The 18,973-nt window shown below is 24.2% G+C and overlaps 2 protein-coding genes across 8 annotated transcripts; one reads left to right on the top strand and one right to left on the bottom strand.

The window, feature by feature from the left end:
• Positions 1-1,280: 1,280 nt before the first annotated feature.
• Positions 1,281-8,955, top strand: LOC112594595. Of its 6 annotated transcripts, none has more exons than XM_025339466.1 (5): positions 4,923-5,161; positions 5,842-5,944; positions 7,172-7,613; positions 7,723-8,204; positions 8,585-8,955. In XM_025339466.1, exons 2-5 carry the CDS (start codon positions 5,904-5,906, stop codon positions 8,847-8,849), a joined length of 1,230 nt encoding a protein of 409 aa, XP_025195251.1. In that variant the 5' UTR covers positions 4,923-5,161; positions 5,842-5,903; the 3' UTR covers positions 8,850-8,955. The 6 variants fall into 6 exon arrangements, with proteins under 6 accessions (XP_025195253.1, XP_025195248.1, XP_025195251.1 ...); XM_025339467.1 differs by having other exon boundaries at positions 5,148-5,165; XM_025339468.1 differs by lacking the exons at positions 4,923-5,161; positions 5,842-5,944 and adding an exon at positions 1,281-1,396.
• A 1,115-nt stretch (positions 8,956-10,070) lies between these two features.
• LOC112594590 (TRAF-type zinc finger domain-containing protein 1-like) lies at positions 10,071-18,278 on the bottom strand. Of its 2 annotated transcripts, none has more exons than XM_025339453.1 (10): positions 18,044-18,278; positions 14,913-15,105; positions 14,667-14,856; positions 14,335-14,604; positions 13,880-14,070; positions 13,557-13,817; positions 13,259-13,418; positions 12,273-12,483; positions 10,235-10,365; positions 10,071-10,163 (listed from the first exon to the last, which is right to left on the bottom strand). In XM_025339453.1, exons 1-10 carry the CDS (start codon positions 18,088-18,090, stop codon positions 10,126-10,128), a joined length of 1,692 nt encoding a protein of 563 aa, XP_025195238.1. In that variant the 5' UTR covers positions 18,091-18,278; the 3' UTR covers positions 10,071-10,125. The 2 variants fall into 2 exon arrangements, with proteins under 2 accessions (XP_025195238.1, XP_025195239.1); XM_025339454.1 differs by having other exon boundaries at positions 13,268-13,418.
• Between the last annotated feature and the right edge of the window lie 695 nt (positions 18,279-18,973).

Below are 18,973 nucleotides of genomic sequence, written 5' to 3'. Positions count from 1 at the left end.
ATAATTAAGGTAATAGTTTGTTAATAATTTTAATTGTGTTTTTTATTTCTATAATTTTTTTTTTTTTTGTCATTTTATATTCATATATTTTGTAATAGTCTTTAAGAAATTTAGTCTTTTTTAGTGAGCAATAAAAAGTTTTATTTTGCATATTTTTCCCATTTTTTTAAAATTTTTATGTACATATTTAACAGAATCCTGGTTCTTTTTATGATTATTAATTTTATTGTACGCAATGACATACATTTTTAAAATATACGTAATGTAGATGAAATTTAAGATATTACATATTTATACTATGATGTTTATGTATGACCTTTTGAGACAGTAAAAAAAAAGGCTTCTATTTTCAACTTATTTTTAGTAGAAAATTGAACCTAATTTGGAGCTCTTTAAGGTAAAAATTGAAAATGTTTTTAATAATTAGGAAAAACCAAGAAAAATAAGCAATATGTCAAATTTACACCAAACTAGTTTTTCGATAAAACTAATTTCTTTATTTTGTTTTATTTCAAAAATAAATAACCATAGGAACATTCACAAATGCTTAAATTATCGTTTTCTATAAATGGTACAATTTTCAAAAAAATTTTGCCACTTTTTAAGCTATTTATATTTTATAGACAATTAAAATTTTCGATTATTTTTTTACTTTTTAAACAATGCCGAAAAAATGAAGAAGTTATTTTTTTTTTAATTGTTTTAATAAGTTTGATGTCATTTGTAAGTTTTTTCTATACTGTCTTTAATATCAGCTCATACAAGTTGTAATACTTTTAATTAGTTCTTCATGTAATTTAATGATATTGATATTTTCACTGAGTGAATGTTCACATTTTTCCAATTTAGATGTACACGATTAAATGACCTTCAAGATTTAAAATAATTATTTTAGTATCACCAGCTTGAGAACCTCCAAACACATTCATGTCTATAGCATGACTGACACTATATTTTAACATAACATGTATTTATCTAACTATTATGTGTGTTATCAAATTCAAGCCACTCGACAAGAATTTGATTTTGTTTTTTATGTATAATTTTTTCGATTAGGTATTCGTACAGATGATCGGTTTTACATATTTCCGCCGAGTAAAAGCAACCTGCAATCGGTTTACTCATATAATCTTGCAACTTATAAGTGACGAGTAATGTTTTGTTTATTTTGATAATGTCAAATATTTCCGTAGACCAAATTGGTAAATAACCTTTTACAAACATTCATTTTATCTACTGATACGAACGTTATCACTTAATTTGAATTTAATTGTTTTTAATGCTTAATATTTGTCAAAGTGAGTCGTATAAACTATTCTAACGCGTCTCTCCAAGTCTATACTTAGCGTTTGTCCTATTATATTTTGAATTACTTCAGCTGATTTTGGCCATCCAGGTAATCTCTAAAAAAATTTTACATATATTAATTACTTGGTCATGTATTAAAAATAATTCAACTGAGCTTTTTTTATTTTATTTATATCTGTAGTTACGCATAAATTAAGTGTATGATCAAATAACATCTAAAATGTTTATGCAATATATTTTCGATTTCAATTACGACTTATAGAAATTTATAATCTAAGCATTTATAATACTCAAAACATTTATGAGAAAAAAAAAATAAATAATATTTTTTTTTTAAATAAGTAGATGTCGAATTTGTCTCACCATTGAGTAAGTGACTGTAATGTAATGTATGATGTATTAAATTTAAATTCAATGATAAATCGTTGCATATCAAAAACGATACCGAGCAAAGACGGTCTATTAGCTTATATAATAGTATATTTTATGATATATTTATATTGCTATATTTGAGTAATTTATTTTACTTTTAGTAATACGGCAGGTTAAATTATATTTTGCCAAATGCATTGCCTTTGAAAATTTTAAAATATAAATAAAATATTATTATATGCTTTATAACATTCATACAATTTATATTGTTCTTTTTCACAAATTATATTTTTTAAATGTTATTTCTTACAATTTATGTTTATAAGATAATATAAATACACTATAGTTCTAAAGTTTAAGTTAGTTATATAAGTAGGTATCTAAAAGTTAGTTATTTAAAATTGTGTTTAAAAAAAATAATTATTCTGTTATGTCTTTAATAATAAATATTGTTAGCATTTATAAAATATAGGTTTTATGTACATTAATACTTAAAGTATATACAAATAAATATTATACAATTTATACATATAAATATTTTTTATCTTTAAAATCAAAATATATTTATGTGTACCTACGTGAGAATGAAATTATAAAGTAAACACCAAAATAAAAAAAAAATGCATGGTATATATATATATAATCTGTATCATAAAAAAAAAAAATAAGAAGTTTAAACTCACCTCCAACTCTTCCCCTACCTATCATGTGACCCATAAAATATAAACAGTAGGTTTACAAGTAGGTAAGACATTCCTCCAATTATTATGAGCCACTTTTTAGTCACAAATTACCCATTAACAACAAAAAAATGAATCCGTTTAGAGTAAACTTTAAAGTTCATTTGTGAAAAATTTACCTGCAGCTTATTTATTTCTTGTAAAATGATCGTCTAATAATAATTAACAATTTTTTAAAAGTATTACGCACATCAGTATTTCTCAACTGGTGGTTCGCGCAGGTATCCTTGAAAGATATGTAAGAAGGTATGAGGCGATGCGCAAAATAAAAGTGTAATGTTCGAAAAAATTTAATTTGACGTATTTGAAATTATTTTTTATTCATAAAATATTTCATAATTTAATAATTGTTGACACATAAATCAGGTTTTTATAATACATAAGTGTATTATACTATAATATGTAAAATAAAACATTATATATGCGGCGGCCCACAGTATGTCAGTATATACAAGATTTTATCTAATCGGGTAATGGGTAATATAACATTACCCGTCACAACTTCGTCTATGTGCCTATATTGGTCTGTTTGATATCAACATATTATATTTAATCTAATATAAATATTATTTTTTTTAATAGCTTTCAGTACAAAACTATTATAACTTGACAATTACATAATTAATATATTATAGTATTATATCCATAAATCATAATCCATACATACATAATATAGTACACAAAAATACACAATTATTTACAATTTATAAGTGATAAAAAAAAAAAACAATTATTAAATTATAAAAATCTAACAAATAATTAATTAATTATATAGTTATATCACACATGAAATACATAAATATTCAGTTGATTCATATTCGTATTTTTTTTTTAATTTCATAACATTTTCTCAATTTTTGACCACGCATTCTTTTTCAATTAGTAATCAATTGTGTACCTTATTTTAAAATGTTTAATAAATATAGATTTTTTTAAATAATAAACAATTACATTTTTTTTTCAAATTATAATAAATCAGATTTTTTTTAAATCTATGAAGTATTGACAGTTTTAAAAATAATTTTATTTTAACATATATCGTGTCATTAAATTTGAATCATCAAATCGTTTTTGTAAAATATTTACGGCAGATAAATTTGGCGAATTTAGGCTTTCGGAAAAATGTATCATTATTTTTTTGACTTAAAAAGGTTATATCAAAAACAGACAATTTTTTTTGCATTTTGTAGAATAAATTGATTAATTATTCGTCGTAATATTAACGAAAAATATTAAATTCATACATAAAGGGCTATTATGGTACTAAAATATGTACCTACATCTCATTTTCATTATATACTATAGCAGCGGTTCCCAAACTGTGCTCCGTGGAGCCCTTGGGGCTCCGCAATGGTTTCCCAAGGGCTCAGTTCATTATTGTCCGTATGTATACAGTTCGTGTTAATTATGCTTCGTAGAACACAGGCAAATGCAAATTAACGTTAAATATTTCTTGGGACTCTACGAGAAACTTCTCCTTAAAAAAAGGCTCCGAGGCTGAAAAAGTTTGGGAACCACTATACTATAGTATTACTATTTGTTTATTTTGTACATTATTCGACGTGAAAATCCGCATTATTTGCTACCAATTTATATAACCATATGTGGCTTAATACTTTAAATGTCATGTCTAATTTATCTAAATATATATATGTCGACAATTTTCTATAATGCCTTGTGCCACGTGTCGCATACACATACTACATTACACTCGTAAAATAGAACTACGATTCAAAAATATTACAAACACTTAGAAAGTTACAAATAAAAATATGTCAATATAGTTTATGATTCGAAGAATGTTAAGTCCTTACATTGACGCGCCTTTTTTATTTTATATAATATAAAATAATTTTTTTCTACAATCTAAAACAAATATCAAGCTTACGTTTATTTTTAATAGTGTTAAAATCACTTAAAAACAATTTTAATTTCTTTTAAAAATTACGAACATTTGCAAATTATTTTGTGGTTGAATTTGAATATTTCTAAATTATGTTAGATTAAAATTTTAAAATACGATTTACGATTAGTTATTATAAATTGTAAACATTCAAATATTCATCAATAATACATTTATTATAATAATATAATCCACAGAATTATGTAGGTATAATATTTATAGACACTTAAATAATATCAAAATTATTATCTTATCGGAGTTATCGTATAGATTCCGATTAGCGGCTAATCAATAGCCGATTCCGAAATGTTATGCATACTGTGTAGTCGTTTTAAAAAATTGATTGGGGGGGGGGGGGGTGTGAGATTTTTAAAATCTAAAAGGGGCGTTGAGTAAAAAAAGGTTGGGAAACACTGATATACAGTATTGAGTATAGGTAGGTACACTATACTTAAATACTTTACCAACAACGAAAAAAAAATAACGAAATTATGGGTGTCGTATACAGTATAATATCAATCAAAATAGACGGTCGATCGTTCACAGTCAGTAAGTTAGTTGTGTGTGGACTGTGGACATAAATCATAAATTCCTACATAATATTGTCATTTGTTAATTTGTTATTATCTCGACCGGACAACGGAGAAAAAACCGATTACGTTATGTTATAATCGTTTAATTTCGCATGAACGATAATAAAATGGTAAAATAATTTCTATTTTTATAACACTATCATTAATGACCATGTTAAAAATTTCATTCATTCTGTTCTGTTCGGCCGTTGGAGAAGTTTATGCGAAAGATCAAAAACTTAAAAACTATTCATTGAACTCCATAGGTAGGTAAGTAGGTACCTATTTAGATGAAATTAGTTAGAGATTATTACATTAAAAATCGTTTATTAACTATTAAGGAGGTTCAAAAATGTATTGTGAGTGTGCGTGCGGGAACAAGGACGTTATGTACAATATAAACATTAAACACTTATGTATATTAAAAAGAATTATAAATGCTTAATAGAATAGAATATAATACAATTTTTAATTTACTTATTTTTTTTCTTTATTTATCTATCATATTATAATATTCTATATTAATAATATTTAACTGCCATGAGTTATGTAAACCTTTATAGTTAATTTTTATTTTACCTACTAATATTTACATAACATATTAATATATTATAGTAAATAAGTTGATATATTTATTTATAAATCATTTTATTTCCGCTCAATTCAACAAAGTTTTGTAATGATTAAATTATCTTATACTAAAATCAAATTTTAAATTATAATCTTTAACTGTTGTTATCCTTATCTATTTTAATCATTATTTATTACATGTTTTTACATGATTCACAATATTATCACATTGAACAAAACTTAAGAGATTATAGATGTAGAATATAGATTAATTAAGTAGTTGTAAACACAAAATAAAATTATAATTCGTTATAAATTTGTATTCATCGTTATTACCATAGTAACGCATAGATCGTTTTTATTGTTTTTTACTCAGTGGATCAACTATCAAGTATTTCGAAGTGTTAAAATTAATTTTATCACTTATTCTGAGATGTCATGAAAATTGAAGAACAATATAACATCATACGATCAACAAAGTAAAATTGAAATATTTAACTATTCACTAAAGATAATTATTTTTAAGTAAAAAGGTATTGGAAAGAATTATTTTCGAGTTTTTTGTGACTTGTGCTTTTGTCAGTTGTTACCTCACAATAATTTGAATATATTATTTATTGTTCATGAAATGAAAATGGTTAAAATCCCCAACTAGTAATGTAAACTGGCCAAGTGGATATTATTTCAGCCATCATAATTTCATTTTTTTTGTTGTATAGGTGTATTTATTATTAAAATTTGTGAAGTATTGTTTTGTGATTTCTCAACTTAAAAAATTCTCTTGTGTAAATCTATGATGATAATTATAATTGTGAAAATAAAATTTATTTAGGTAAAGTCAAAATTTACACTATGCATTATTGTAGTAAACCCAAATCACATGTAATTATTTTAGTCGTTATAAAATAATATAATAAATAATACATGAAGTATAATTTATGCTGACAATTAATGTAGGTATTAATAGTTATTTATGGTGAATAGGTAAAGCCTAGATCAAAGGTAGAGTATAGCTATAAGTATAGCCTAGATCACTATATGCATACAAATGCATAGGAGATATGAACAAGATGTAAAATTAGAATATAGAATAATCATGCCACCATAAGTCATTGACAGGACCTATAAATACGGGTAGAGCACTTAATATTAGTAGAGAAGGTAGTTAACTGTAGACTTGTGCACAACCAGCTTACTACAGTAAATTTTAGATTCTATTTTAATTGTTTTAAAATTGTACAAATAAAATATACATTTTATTTGTAGCTTGTAAAGTAAAGTGTTCTATTATTTTCAATATACCTACTTTCCTTAATACGTCTTAAGATTACGTTAAACGTGCTACGTCGTTTACATAATAATTGTGGTACCGAACGCCGTGTCCTGCACAGTGATCACTACATTATTGTTTATTCTTATTTCATATTGTAATAGGTTAAACTTCTGCTTTTCTTCCAATGAAGCTTATCTGTATAATTTTAGTAATTAATTAGTTGATAGTATGGTATATCTGATATTCTGTATAATATGTGTTTGTAATATGTGTATTTTTTTTTCTCTGTTGTTTTTTTTTTTCACTGTTGTTGATTTTTTACAACTGATTATTTAATTGTTTATTTGATTATTTTGAATACAGTAAATACCTAATAATATATAGTTATACAATGTTTTTAAACACCAGTATAAGTAATATTCATAATTTTTAGAATGCCAAAAACGAAGAAAAAAGCCATTAATGATAAAAAACAATGCCCATCAAAAAGAACTGTGTCTAAAAGACAGAGTAGATCTGCATTTAAATTTGATATAAAAAAAATTCTGAAAGAGAGGCGCTCTGAAGGAAAACTTTTGAAACAAAGTGCTAAACTTGATGAAGAAATGAAAATTATTGACGACTTGTATCAAGAAAAAGTAAATCAGACTATTGACTTTGAAGACAACGATAAACTTCCTCTCGTTTTAAAAAATTTGGATCGTGTTATTATTGACCACTCTAATTATAATATACCCTTTAAAGATAATTTAGATGTTGATTCAACAAAATTGTGTATACAACGCTTACGTATCATGTCAATTGAGGAAAATGAAGTTGAAGCCAATATTCATTTTAATCATTTGATGAAAGCAAATTGGTCTCCAGAATTTGGTGTATGTTTTATAAACAATAAATTTAATTCAAATTACCTATTTAATAAATAATCATGACAATCAATTTTTTGCCTAAGGTTTATTAAAAATAGAATTAAATATTTTTCAGGATGTTCTTAATATTTTATATCAATGGAGAGCTGATTTGGATACTCCAACTACTGATCCATCATTAGAATATCAAAACATTGGGCGGCATAATTTTGAATTAGTAATAAATTTCATATCTTACAATATACTGAAAAATAATGAAAAATTTAGTGTTGCTGAGCTGTTAACAATAGCTAAATATATTGTTAAAATATCTTTTGATCGTCTGTGTGGACAAATGATAAATGTGATTAAAAGATTATTTAGTACTTGTATTGAAACAGCTTTAAAAGAAGACAACAATACCACTATTATGGCATTCGCTCAAGAATTGTATTCTAAATACAATGAAGATGATTTATTAGATATGATAGTGAATTTATTTCTACCTTTGGAAGGACAAATAATGAAAAAAATTTATATTTACTTAACATACAAACTATACAAGTCACTTTTAGGAAAGAATGATACATGTGCATTTCCGTCTAGCATCAAAGAATGGTATGTAATATGTATTATTTATGATACCACCCTATAATAAAAAATTTATTCTTTATTCAGCTAGTATCTATAAAAATAATTGCTCTTAAAAACATATTTGTATATTATTAACAAGCATCTAATAAAACATTGTTGCAATAAAAATTGCTAACTAAAATAATAAACTTGAAATCTATCGTTTATATTTAGATATACATGTATGTATTTAGAAAAGGTACTCATAATCTCATTATTTCATTCAAGTTCATAAAATACATATTTTGTGTCAAAAAATAGGTAAAAAAGTAATGAAGTTGAACTTTGTTTTATTTTTTTTATTTTTATGATTGATATAAAATTTATTATTATAGAGTATTTATCTTAAATACAATTTTATTCAGGTTTGTACAAGATTTTGTGGATAAGAATTATTTCAATAAAAATCCCAAAAAAGTATTATTCAGTGTTATTCAGTTGTTAGAACATGTTGTGGTTATACTTGATTTATATGAAGAAGAAGAAAAACTGCATAAAATGTATAATTTTCTGAACGCAGCGCTCAAACCTACTGGATTGTCAAATTCTCTAAAATTTATTAATATTTTGGACCAATGGAGGTTACGATTATTTCGTTTACATGTCAATCGCAAAACTAGTTGTAAATAATGATACTACTGATAAAGTATTAATCTATAAGTAAATCTTAAGTATTGTTAATCTTCTATCAAATTTATTTTTTGTATTCTACATATATGTTATTAAAATATTGGTATATTAATTTTTAATGTTACTTTGATTTAAATCCTATTTATATTATAATTGGTATCAGGTAATCGTAAATAATCTTCACACTGTATTATTCAACTCGCAATGCTTTAAATGAAAATCAAAAAAAAAAAAAATGTTCTCATTTATCAGATTCATTTTTATATCAACATGGAATAATTTGTTGAAAGGTTGAGAATCATTGATTTAATTGGTTGTATAAAATCAGAATAATAATATTATTAAGTTGTGGTAAAAATAATTTGATAGTTTTCTTTAAGGTATGAAAAATTATTTTCACCAATCAGTAAACAGATTCAAAAACTTAAGTATAAACATACACTACTATAACATTGGATAATTAAAATTAACTCAACTAATTAAAGTTATATTTCATTTTAGTTAATTGGCTATTTAAATTACTTCTTGGTGCCAATTTATTTTTTCTATACCAACATCTTAGTAAATTTTGTAACATATACATATTAAAAAATATAGCAATCAATTAGTAATATTTAGTATAATATATTTGTTATTTATATGAAACGTTTACAACTCAATTTAGTCATATCTTATACCAGTCATACCTCAATTTTACAAATGTCATTGGCACCAAGCATATTTTGCAATTTCACACACTACATTGTATTTTTTAGTATTAACTTTAGAATTATTATAATTTATCAAATTTACAGTGTAAAAAGACTAAAGGATACAATTTTATTAATTGTCAATTATGTATTTAACCAAACAAATCATTCAGTTACAGTGAAATAAAATCATACAATCTTTTTTTCTGTTTATCCATCTTAGTGGCCCTGTGGTCAATCCAAGTGGGAACATACTAGTATTTGTAGTTTTGTTCGATTTCTTATTAATAGTTATCACATTTTTCATGAATATATAATAAATATTAATAGTATAAACATGAAATTTTATAACATAGCAAATAATAAAAAAAAAATTAACACAATGAAAAGTTAATATTTCAATTTAAAATATAAATGCAAATCATTTTATTTCTCTTAATTATTTTATTTTTATAAAAAGAAAATTATTAAGATATGTTAAAAACAAGTTAAGGAAAATTTTTTTAATACTTAAGATTATAAAAATTTCACTAGTTGTAGTCTTAAAAATATAAACAGTAATTAAAATAAAGAAAACTAAATAACATTCAGTCACTTGATGACTCAGAATCCTTAAATTTTGATACTGTAAACACAAGACAATATATGTTAATTGAATCCTTGTATTCATATTTAACTGCATGTTAATTTACTCACAGTCATTTATAACTCTTCTGCTATTGTTTGACTTTGTATTTGTTCGTTTTGGTATAGCACCACTAGATGGGTTTAGGTGTACATGAGAATTATTAATCGGGGAAGTCTGCTCTGAATGATTTAATCTTGAACTTTAAAAAAAATATTTAAAAGATAAATAAATAAAATGTATTTATATTTATACTCTATTTTCATGTTAAGAAATACCATTAAATATTTCAGTTAGTTGACCTTATATTAAAATAGGGTTTTTAAAGAATAAAAAAGAATACCAAAATACACATTTTCAGACAAATTTAAATTTTAACCCGGTACATACATGCACCATACAACTTTCTTTCTTTTAAATAGTGACATCATTTTTTTCTACAGATTTAGGAAAAATATTTTTATTTTTTTTTAAAACAATTTTTGCACAAAAAGTTGTTTTTTAATCAAAAAATTTGTTTTCATAATTTTGAATTGTTGAATTGAAATAGTAAAATATTGAAGACAATGAAAATAATACAAATATAGACACTGAATTTAAAATCAAAATTTATTTATTTGTAATTATTAATTTAACTATCTAATAAATTGCTTAAAGTTTTTGCCTTGATATTCAAAATGTTTTAAAAATTCTATTGATATGGCAATATAATAACTGTGTTACATAACGCTACTTACAACTAACCGCTGACTGATACAATAACATATTCACACACAATTAAAAATTAATATTTTACCAATACATATCATGTAAAAACAATAGTTTGCTGTACACATTAGACATCATCACATTACTGACTACTTAACTCTGTAAGACTACGATATAGCCTTCTATTATCGTAAAACTTTAAATTACATATAAGTATTTAGTAGAAAATATAATTGTAATAACTGGTACTGAATCCTGGTTATATTAATATATTTAAGATCCTATATTTTTATCTATCCCCATCTATAGTAAATATATACACAACTCCCAAAGTATCTTATATTAGTTATATTTAACTGGTCATTTCTTCAACTATGTTACAGTAGCATTTAGTCTTCTCTTAAATTATTAAGACAAGTTTTGATTTATGTCTTATCTGTTTACAGACAATTCAACGATATCAAAAATAGTATTTCAAATTTTGAGTATAAGTTGATCATAGTTAAAATGTTGTTAAAAACAGATAATTTGTTAATATCAAAATTGATAAAATAATAAATATAAATAATTTGCCAATTTTGTACTTAATTAGTAAAACATTTTTTATATAAAATTTATTGAAGAAAAAATACTAATACCAAATCTAAGAAAATGATATTGCCATTTAAAAAAAAGTAAGTTATAATACATGTATGTGTGCCAAGAGTTAAAAATTTGAAACTTTTTATTATGGTACTCTTTTATTCCCTGAAAACCCCTTTCAATACAAGGTCATCCAACTGAAATATTTAATGGCATCTATTAACATAAACACACTGAATTTATAATTAACATAATTTAAACTATATTAGCATTCATACAAATATTAAAAATTATTAATTAATTTGTTCAATGGTGTTATTATATTCTTAAGTTAGCTATTACATTTCTTTTAAATAATTAACCTATTAAATACAAATAATACAAAAAATGTAAATTTCATCTCTTTTTTATAATCAAATTTATAAAAAGCTTTAACATATTTAGCATAAAAAATAACATTTGTCAAATGAATGCATTTTAGTATAATTCAAAAAGTCAATAAATTATTTCTGTAACTCATTTATAATAATAATTATGTCATAATTAATAGACAGATTATTGTTAACAACTCATAATCAAACAAAGTTAAATGATTATTTCTTTAACAAATTAGCTGTTTACTATAAATGAGTATATTTGTTATGACACTGAACAATTAGAGTTTTAAAAATGAAAATATCAATGAACAACTTCCATGTACATGAAATAATACTTATAAGAGATACTATTGATCAAAATATAGTGAATTTAATAATAAGAAAGATGATTCCATTAGGCATCATCTACAGTGAATATGTTGCATCAATTATAACAACTTACTTGGATATAAACTGTACATAATTGTTCCGAGCAGAGTTATTTCCATAACGATAATCCATAGGTATGTTTGGTCTACTTGGATTTTGTCTATTTAGTTTAACGCGTGGTAACATCTGTCTCATTTGTGAATCATATGTTGATGATGCCGAAGATTGAGCATTGGCATTAGAGTTTCTTAACATCAATGTTCTATTAGATAGATTAGCTGGAGCTGAAATAGAGTTAAAATTAAGAACTCTGATACTGGGTATGGAAATATGTATACATATTAAAATTTTACAAGTCTTATATCTATAATATTAAAAATTTTCAGGTAACATATCAGTCATATCTGGTAAATAAATCTTTTAGACTTATATTATGTATTAGTTGGTTTTTGGTATGGTCTACAGTCTATACTACAGTAACATCTTAAGATACATTTTTAAATGATAGAGTTCCTGGATCATTTAAACCAACATTATTATAGTCTATCAACTAACCATTTTGTACATATAGACTGAGCTATGAACCTGTGTCAGGTCAAATATGGACTGGATACTCAGCACAAAAATGTACAAGAATATCCTATTGAGATACAGTACATTTTTTCATGAGACAGACTATATGTAACATTGGATTTTGAATATCAATAATAAGTACAAGAGTTCAGGAATGATATGATATACATACAGTAAAAAATTATGTTAAAAATGTATTCTGTGTTTTATATGTTAATTTAGCAATTGTAAACAGCAGTCATATGGCATCTATTATTTAAAATTAATAAATAAAAATAATTTGATTATGAACTGACATTCAAATTATTGTAAAAATGGAACTCTTAATATTTAGAAAAGAAAGTCATCTTTAAAGTTTATATTGCAAGTTTATTTTATTATATTCTAATAAATATTAATAAACAGATAAATCCTTTATGATAAGGGTTATAAGGAAATAAATTGTACTATACCAAAACAAATCAATGAAGTGCAATAATATATTACCATTATTACCAGATGTTGGTTTCAATAGATTACGCTGAGTTTCAAGTAAGTTTACAGATTTTGGGAACTTTGAATTCATATTAATAGGTTGTTGTGGGTAGATATCTTTATCAAGATTATTTACCACAGGTAAATCCAATAGTAGTTTTCCACATCTCAACTGAAAAAAACCATTCAATTAATTATGTTTTTCTACAAATTGAGTTTATTAAATTAAAAATGTTAATATAAGTGCTAAAAAATATTTAATTACTCCAATGTTTCAATTTAAATATTATTATGACAACAAAATGATTACTTGATGGTTTAACAACTTCTTAATGGATATTAATTTTTCACAAAATTCGCAAGGCAATTTTTCAACATTAATTTTTTCACTACTGTCTTCATCTTCTGAACTTAAACTTAATGTGTTCAGATTAAGTTCACTATCACCACTGCTGCTAGAGGTATCCAAGTCATTAGGTAGTATTGGAAACATAGCGTTCTGGCCGTTGGTATTTTTATTATTTGTTTGCAAAACATTATGAAATGTGGCCAAATCAGGACGACATCCAGTCTATAAAATATCAGTTGAAAAATAATTACTTACTATATAAAGAACATTATAATGTAACTTACTTCATGCAAAACAAGATTTTCAGAATCAATCATTTCTAGACAAAACTCACAAGGTAGTTTTACACTATTAAATGTATCAGAAAAATTATTGTGTTCATTTGTTAAATGATTATTGATATTTGTAGAATGGTTATTAGGAATTGAATAAGCACCAAGTATGGGAAATTCATCATCATCATCATCATCTAGATCTAATAAAAGAAAATGGTTTAAATTCTAATAATTCAAATCAACAAACCAGATTTTTACATAATATGAAACGACAAAGATATAATACTGTATTAATTATCAAAAATTAACAATTCTAGCTTAAAAAAAGAAAACCTTGAAATCAGAATTATGAAACTTCTTTAAATAAATAAAATGAATTCTTTGAAAAAAAAAATTATATGCTAGAAAAAACATAGTAATTAAAATATTACATTATATTTTGTAATAATTAAATAAATAATTACCACTTGGTGTATCTACTATTGGCATATTTTTTTTTGGATCTTTGTGCGTATTATCATTATTGCTGTCAGTATTAATTTGAGGTTGATCATTGTTGCGTTTGACTGGTGGTATAACCCTGTGATTAGTCATAGTTGGTTCGTGTAGTCTCAATGTGGGCATGCTAGTACTTGTTGTTGGTCTTGCAGTTACCGCAATGTTTGGCACTTTTTTTATTAATGGTGGATATGCTGCCAAACTGGCTGGACTATCATCTAATACTGATTTTGCAGCTATAGTTAAAGTTAAAGTAAATATAAAATTCAAATATACAATATCACAAAATTTTTCTTACTATTTAGTAATTCTTTGCGTTCATGGGATTCCTGATGCAAAGCCAAATATTTCAACATGATAAACTGTCCACAGATTTTACAGCGTTCTGTACGGCTGCTGCACATATCTGTATGTGCAGGTAATGAGAAAGCTTCTAAGTCAATCTCACAATATTTACATGTTTGCATACGATGACAACAATCGTTTAACTAAATAATGTAACATATGTTAATACCAGAACTTAAAAAACATAAAAAGAACATACTCTATGTGATTCTAAATCTATTGCTTCAAGTTTTTCAGAACAAGCATTACATAAAATAACCGTATGCATAGTTTTTTGATGCTCTTCATACTCTGAAGTTAAGAATGGTTCATCACACTTTGTGCAAAGCTTCAAATTACGGTGACAGTATGCAGTATGCATTACATGGTTAACAAGTGGAATATTCCTTCGGCTAAAACAATAATAATATATTTAATGATCAAAAAATATATGATTTGATAATTAAGAAGAAGCCATACAGGTATGAACCTGTATGTGTTATCTTTGTCTTCCAAGTACGTCGCATAGTAAATTTACGCTCAGCAGATCACTTTTAGCTTTATTAGTTTAAAAATCAAAATGAATCGGCCTATTATCAAACTTAATGGTAAGAACATTATCTGTGTTCGTGTATTGGTTTTTTACAATTATTCAGTTTTTAAGTGAGTTATAAGCAAATTTAATTTGTGCTTTACTGTACACGCATAAGAAGCTAAAAAATTGAACAATCATAAAAAACTAATTTTTAGACTAATGGAGTTAAACCTAATCTTCAGAATGTAAATTTGCTATGTTACATACTTGTAAGATGGAGACAACCTATATGGCGTCCTCTTAAGAATGTGATACTAACAAACATCAAATTAGTATACATAATTAAATACATCCATGTAAATTGAGTGTATAAAAATTTAAATGTATTTTTGAAACTATCAAAAATCTGTAAAAAGGTTAATAATCTATGATGTAAACAAAATTATTAAAAAGTTACTTTTATTGTACTCTTTAAAAATTATTCTACAATTCATCCAACATGTTTTATCCAATATAAACATTTAATAAATAGGCACAAATAAAAACAAGAATTTTACATGCAACTAAAAAATTAACTATCAATAAAATTGATGTACATGACCAGAGAATATATAATTTTCTAATTTATCTCTAAAGATAGTGCCAAAATAAATCTATCTCCATACAGTTTGCTGAATAGAACATTGATATATTTTCTTTGGAATAATTTTGTGTGATGTGATATGACATAAAAGAAAATCTTGATTATTAGAATAAATATATTAATAATACCAATTACCGTACAAATTAATTATTAGTGTGAGTAGGAGATGAAGAAAATGAACAAAATAAAGACATAAAAATATTTTAAAATGCATTGCGTGCAAAAAGTACAGGATTGTGAATATTGTCTTTAAAGTTATCTAGTAAAAATAATACGTGAAAATATATAAAATGTTATAATAAAAGCATGATGTATTTTTGTTAAATAATATGTGGAATACTATGTAATTATGAGATAACCATGGATCAAATATCTAACTTTATAGTGATTATTGAACAAGATGGAGATTACTTAGACAATCCAAAAAATTATTATTGTAATAATTTAAGCTAGTCGAGTCAATTAAGTCTTAATGTCAGTAGGAGTACCAACAAAATAATTAAATACATTAAATATAAATACTAATTTTGAGGCAAATTATTAACATTATTTTCAGCTCTCTACGATACATAACCTTATCTAAATACAAATTACAAATTTTTATTATGATGTAAATTACAAATTTCCAATCAAACAACAGTTTTTATTTAAATTTTCATCTTACGATATAAATCTAATTATCCTTTTATTGTTGAACAAAATTTATATTATTTTTATTTTTTTAATTAACTGTTATAGTTTAGACATCAAGAGTTAATAGCCTATTTTTAACTTAAATTTTCTTATTGATATAATATTTACTTTATTATAATTTTTATCAAATAACCATAAACATTCAATGATTCTAAATTTAATACAGTATAATGAAAAAACATATATAATCTTAGTAAACATTAGGAGGTGTAAGTTCACAATCGTAGTCTATCACAATTATAAAATAAATATGAAATGGATTATCTAAAATATTCATTTAAAGTACTTGAGCACTTTTAATCTTTAATGCACAAATGAATAGTACTTAAATTCAGTAACTTGCATGTCCTATTAAATCTTGAAATATTTTTAAACATTTTATCAAAATCACACATATTATGCAGTTTATAAGACATAAAATCAATAATAAGTACATAACTAGATTATCATAATTAGTAACACCAACATACTAAAAATTGTTTCTTATATTATTAATTTTATAATTTCCTTCTAAACCTACTTTTTTTTTTTTTAATTCTTCTACAATACTTTTATAGTTATTTTTAATAATGTAAGTAATCTGTTTATTTTTTTTTTTTTTTAATTTGTAGTGGGAAAGAAAAATCTAATTGTAACACCTATCAACTTATTTCTTTAATAGAATATTACAAATTAAATTTTATTGTAACTAGTGGCAATAGTGCATAATAGGTAAATTATTTTATTATTATAATTAAAATTTATATACATTCTTTTTAATTTATATTCTTACCAGATTCTTTAATATTTAATAGTGGTACATTTTACAAATTTAATTCTACCTTTTTGCTCATAAAATTAAGTCAGATATGCTACTTCGATAAATGAATATAACAAAATTTCCCACATAACCAATTAAAAGCTCGATAATGGTTAGTAATCAATGATAATATTCAATTGGATTATTTTCGGATTAATATAAACTCTTAAAGCGTCAATAATTTTAAATATACTTATATTTAGCTTAGGTATTTGCATATTTTATTAAAAACCAATGATATAGGTATCAATATAACATAATAATAAAAAAAAAAAACAAATTTGTAACAATCCTTAAAATTTTAAATATATATGTAGTATGAGTCTGAAATATGCGTAGCAATAAATATTGATAAATTTACACAAGTTAAAGTTAAAACTTTTAAATTGTAAATTAAGATTAGAATAAAACATTTTTAATTAATTTCAGTATGATTATCACATATTTAAAGTGTATGGAAATATTGTGTATACATTAACAGAATGATTATGGATAAAAAAATCATACTATGACTTTAAAAGCCATATTCAAAATTGCATTAGGTGACATATGTTAATATTAAATTATAACAGAATCAATCTATATTTATTATGAAATTTCAGGTTTTATGCATGTAAACACATACTATAAAGCTGATAATTAAAACGGTCGATTAGACAGGTATTGTATACTGAAGCTTACCAGTTGAAACAATATTTAGTATCTTCTTCGGTTATGTCTGGGTTCATTTTGAAGTAGTCCTAATTCAGTCTTACCGACCGATTTCGCTGTAGATGTATCAACGACAATTTAATCGATTTTAATTGAAATAATGAATTATTTAAGTGCGCATAACATACAAACGAGCATTTTTTTACCACAGATCACATTTCAGTAGTTAAGTCACTATACAGTTTGCCTATAGTTATATACATACATTACATTTTTGATAAGGAACAAGTGGACATTATTTCAACAGATAAGAATAAATAAAACAACGCCGTCTGGCATACAAGTTTAACCGGTAAACGGTTAGCTCGTTGTAATGTAAACACAAGACAATATTATTATGGAATGACTATATCACTTTTTTTCTTTAATATATTTTATGAGCCTATTAATAGGTACAAACATAGACTGAGCCAAATGTCAATGATTATTGATTTAGTAGCTTGCGGATGTCAAATTTTATCATGATACAGATTCACACATATTCCTATTAATTTAATGTTATTGACTAATCATAATGTAAAAATGTAAAATTAATGTTTCCATGAGATTTCCGTTGAACCAGAGCGGCCTATGCCCTATTGAGAATTGAGATTATCATATAATAAAAAACCCGTAATTCTTACAGTTGTGACTTGTGCTATAATAGGTCTATGGGAATTCTGTTGTCATAATACATAATATATATTCAAATACTTAAATACTTTAATGAGTTTAATGTATTTCAAGATCTAATAATAGTAATAATACATATTACAAATACTATCAAATAACCAATATATTAACAATAATATCAGTGAAAGAACTAAAAAGACATATCCACGTGTATTGTATGTATCACAATACATATAAATTACATACTGTACATACAAAAAAATCCATGTTATAGGTACCATTATTTTT

Source organism: Melanaphis sacchari, unplaced genomic scaffold (genome assembly GCF_002803265.2).
Source record: "Melanaphis sacchari strain LSU unplaced genomic scaffold, SCAv2.0 Contig23_pilon_pilon, whole genome shotgun sequence".
NCBI classification, from domain to species: domain Eukaryota; kingdom Metazoa; phylum Arthropoda; class Insecta; order Hemiptera; family Aphididae; genus Melanaphis; species Melanaphis sacchari.
This window is presented reverse-complemented; position numbering and strand designations above follow the sequence as displayed.